The sequence below is a fragment of the Engraulis encrasicolus genome, unplaced genomic scaffold (assembly GCF_034702125.1).
Source record: "Engraulis encrasicolus isolate BLACKSEA-1 unplaced genomic scaffold, IST_EnEncr_1.0 scaffold_599_np1212, whole genome shotgun sequence".
NCBI lineage: Eukaryota > Metazoa > Chordata > Actinopteri > Clupeiformes > Engraulidae > Engraulis > Engraulis encrasicolus.
Genome location: NW_026945916.1, coordinates 16,635 through 21,286, shown reverse-complemented (window position 1 = coordinate 21,286; position 4,652 = coordinate 16,635). Strand labels below are relative to the sequence as shown.

General features: G+C 37.1%; 1 protein-coding gene across 1 annotated transcript; it reads right to left on the bottom strand.

Moving 5' to 3' along the window:
- Nucleotides 1-532: 532 nt before the first annotated feature.
- Nucleotides 533-4,105, bottom strand: LOC134444567 (G-protein coupled receptor 55-like). Its single transcript, XM_063193835.1, has 2 exons — nt 4,036-4,105; nt 533-1,407 (listed from the first exon to the last, which is right to left on the bottom strand). The coding sequence occupies exon 2, from the start codon at nt 1,403-1,405 to the stop codon at nt 533-535; it is 873 nt and encodes a 290-aa protein (XP_063049905.1). The 5' UTR covers nt 1,406-1,407; nt 4,036-4,105.
- Nucleotides 4,106-4,652: the final 547 nt, after the last annotated feature.

The window sequence follows — 4,652 nt, the reverse complement described above, 5'->3', positions numbered from 1 at the left end:
TACTTACAATACATTTAAATACAATACACTAATAGTGTATTTTATAATACTACACTTAAGTATATAACTTTTAAAATACAAAGATACTTAAAACACACTTAAAGTATAATACACTAATAGTATACTTTATAATGCTACACTTTAGCACATTACTTTTAAAATACAAATATACTTGAAATACACTTAAAATATAATACACTAATAGTGTATTTTACAATACTACACTTAGCACATTACTTTTAAAATACAAATATACTTAAAATACATTTAAAATACAATACACTAACAGTATATTTTATAAAACTATATTTAAGTACATAACTTTAATAATACAAATGATTTTAAAATATATTTAAAATACACTAAACTATAAGTATATTTTTAAATACCATACTTAAGTACTGTACTTGATAAATAGAGTGTACTTAAAATATACTTTCAGAAAATTAAATATATTTAAAGTACACTTAAGTACACATTTTTTTGACCTGGGATTACATTACAATATACAGTGCATTAAGTTCTGCCTCTTCTACGTAGCATCTCGTAATCCCGACTTTAGTAAGAAGTAATACCCAAATGAATCCAGACAGCAGTTTGTAGTGGCAATCCATTCAGCAAAATTAAGAAAGCTGTGAAGTGGTGATGAAGGACCTTTGTTGGTCCTATTATACTCTGCCAGATAAAGGTAGACATGGATAGGCGTGTAGCAAACAAAAAAAACCATCAAGTTGGCTTTTACGAGTCTTACAAATGTCCTCTTCTGTTCAGAGTTCTCCTCTCTTGTACTTGTCTCCTGCAGAATGCAAGAAATTTGGATGGAACAGAAAGACATGATCAGCAATGGGATGAGGTAGCCCACCACTTCTACCACTAAGACAAAATGAATGGAGCGCACATTTTCTTTATGTCTATAGCACGTGCTCAGCCGTTCTGGCAGATTCTCTGAGTGAAAGGCCAAACATATTGCCATTATGATGACCCAGATGAAAGTGCAGACCGAGGCGGCAAGCTTCTTCCTAGCTCTGGTGTGGTGGGCCCAGAAGGGAAACCTGATGCTGAGATAGCGGTGCACACTGATACAGGTGACGGTGAGGATGCTGGCGTACATATTGACGTAATGGATGGAGATCATGACGGTGCAGAGCAGTGAGGGTTGGATGGGATGGTAGGCATCGTAGACTCGGACTGGTAGGAAGAGGACCAGTGTGCAGTCAGCCAGGGCCAGATTCAGCATGTAGATGTGGGAGTCTGTCCATTGACGACGTCTCCGGATGAAGGTAGACACAGCCATTGCATTCAGCACCAGGCCCAGCACAAAGACGGGGATGTAGGCGACCTGCTGGAAGGTCTGGGCCTCAAGCTTACCGGTCTCATTGCACATCTGGTCTCCAGACAGGTTCATGACTAAGCACACACACAAGGAAGCCAGGGAGGAGAGAGATTTCAGAAAGTGAAAGTGAAAGCCCAACTGGGAAACTCTAACTCCCATTGTCATTGTGACATAGCACACAAGTGAACACTGCACACCATGAAATTGCATTTATGCCTCACCCATGCAAGGGGGCAGCCCCCAATGGCGCCAAAAAGGGAGCCGTTCGGCGGGATGGTACCATGATCAGGGTACCGCAGTTATGGAGGAGGATGGGGGAGAGCACTGGTTAATTACTTCCTCCACCAACCTGGCGGGTCGGGAGTCCAACCGGCAACCTTTGAGCTACAAGTTTGACGCCCTAACCCCTTACCCATGACTGGCCTTTTTGAGACGGGTGTCTAGGCACTTCCCAAACATGTATACATACCCTGGTATAAAAAGTTGTTATCACATTGAATTAGAGAATGTGAATTATGTAAGCCTTTTGGCTTTTGAGGGTACATCACGTGGCAATAATATTTGTTTTCATATAGGATGGATAATCTCAAAAGTTTTTTTTTCTAAATTGCCCGTACACTCATGTTGCACTTACTGCACTTGCTGCAGTAGACATCTTAAGGGTGTGATGTGTTTTTTGCACCTTCAAGTTCCTTTATTTTTTACCAGAAATGATGTAGCTAGTTCTGCTATAAATAGCATCTATTAAAATATCTGTAAATATCTTTAAAAAAACACACACATCTGTATACCCAGTACCTTGAATAACTAGGCCTACAAATAACAAGTGAAGTGAATACAGTAGCTTATGTATAAGGCGAAAATGACACTTCAATTTGGCTGACACGTGTAATAAACATACAAAAGCGCATTCCAAAAAAGTTGGGACACTTTCTATTTTGTGAATTAAAGCTAAATGCTGCCTTTTTCAAAACATTCAATGCATTACGTGGACAATAGCACAAGGTCAACATAACAACTGTTAAGGCCAGGCTATGGTACTACTTTGAGAAGAAATATGTGTACATTTAAAATTTACCCCAACAAAGCAAAAAAAAGTTGGGACAGGGCCAAGGCATGTTGTAATAGTTGGATAAGTATACAAAATAACACAAGGAAGAATATGTTAAAAGGAACTATACTGTCTGCCAACATGAATGGAGAAATAAAAGTCCATCACAGACAGTCTGTGTGTGTCACTCAGAAACAAATAAGTTGTGAGGCTAGTTACTGATCTATTACACAGAAAGATTGAATTATTAAAATTGCAGGCATATAAGACCTATTTCTGTAATACAGAGTTATGTGAAATCATTTTATGACTTATACTTATATGAGATCATGAAATACCCATTGTCAATAAGCAGACTATGACACTCCAACAATGACAGCCGTTGAAAAATTGACCATAAACACAATGCTTGGTTAATGCACATGATACAGATATTTAACCGTGTTGCATGTGGCAAAGATCATTCTATATGGACCCAGAAGACATGTGAAACTGTCCTCTGATTACAGAACGGAAAATATTTAATCTTTTTTTTTAAATCATGGAGTTATGCACCCTGCAGGTTACACAAAAGATGAATATTTCAGCTAGTGTAGTCTAAAATGCAGGGTATTTGATGGTAATGGGGTGCAGTAGTGCCTTGGTTACAGTCTTACTCATGTGGAGTACTAAAATGAATGATGATATACACTACTCAGACTTTAAACAGCATTGATAGCTGTCAAGGCATTATATTTTGGATCACAGCCTTTAGTATTGCCCCATAATGATGGCAAATTGCATTCTCTACTAATATAACATAATACAATCAGTTAAGTCTCCTCCTTAGTCTTGTCTTTGGTCTTATCCAACTTAAACAGCATTTTAATCGCCCTGTCCCAACTTTTTTGAGACTTGCTGCAAGGATGAAATTTGACATGAGAACATATTTCCCTCAAAACAATAATTCTGCTTGGATTTAACAACTGATAGGTTGTCTTTCCACAATGCTTTATCTTATTAAAGGGACACTGTGTGAGATTTTTAGTTGTTTATGTCCAGAATTCATGCTGCCCATTCACTAATGTTACCATTTTCATGAATATTTACCACCACCATCAAATTCTAAGTATACATTATGACTGGAAAAATTGCACTTTTCATACATGAAAAGGGGGATCTTCTCCATGGTCCGCCATTTTGAATTTCCAGAAATAGTCATTTTAAGCTGCAAAAATGACTGCACTCCATACTAGAAAATGTTAGTTTATTACTTAGTAAACTTTCATGACAAGGTCAAATTTGGCAATAGGCGACACAGTTTCAATGAGCAGCATAGTTGCAGTACCTTTTTTTGACCATTTCCTGCACAGTGTACCTTTAACAGATTGAATGTTTTCAAAATGAAAGCATTTTCATTTTACCCACAAAATACCAAGTGTCCGAAGTTTTTTGGAATCTGCTTTTATGCTAAAAAAGTCAAATTTCTCAGCTATATAATATATATATTATATATATGCTATATAATAATAGCCTGTAAGTATGTTTAATATCTTTAACGATCTTAAACAAGGAAATGAAAAAAAATACATGGATCAAAGCATTCAGTGTATTTCCTTCATCTTGATTCTCTATGTTTATATCCAGTAATAAATGAGATATGACAACATACCAGCAATGTTTTTTGTTGCTGTGGTTGCTATGCTTGCTGTTGAGAAGATGAAGAGATTTGATACGGTGCATTCGGATGTCTGAAGTGTCTGGACAGATAGTTGGTCTTCTCAAATTAAGGAAGTCAACCAAGTAACGGAAGTAAAAACTGTCTGTTTATGGATATGATGATGACGATAAGGCTACAACATCACTGTGGCTAGATGCACTGACACTGCTTCACCACAACAGGAAATTGAGTCAACTCTGTCCCCCCCAAACTATCATGTCACCTTTTATTGGGTGCACGTAACAGTAACTATCATTTATTACTTCAAAATGGGATCAGTGGAAACATGTAATTACTGTATCACAATGTTACTCAACCTTAGGCCAATGCTGTGGTTTTAAACCCCTCCCTGTCATTTCTGCCTATGTTTATCTAAGCTGTGATAAATATATATATATATCTCTTGAGAGCTTGAAGACATTTCAACGTTCATCCAAAATGTATTTCGTTTATGACCAGTTGATGGAGAACAAGACCTATACAGCATCTCTGGACCTCTTGAGTGGAAGTTCTGCATCACCGTATGGTACATAGGCCTACTAGGTATTAAACAGTATTTGTTTATTCCC

Coding starts and splice junctions, on each gene's coding strand:
- LOC134444567 (XM_063193835.1), bottom strand. CDS start 1,405: ATGAACCTGTCTGGAGACCAGATGTGCAATGAGACCGGTAAGCTTGAG.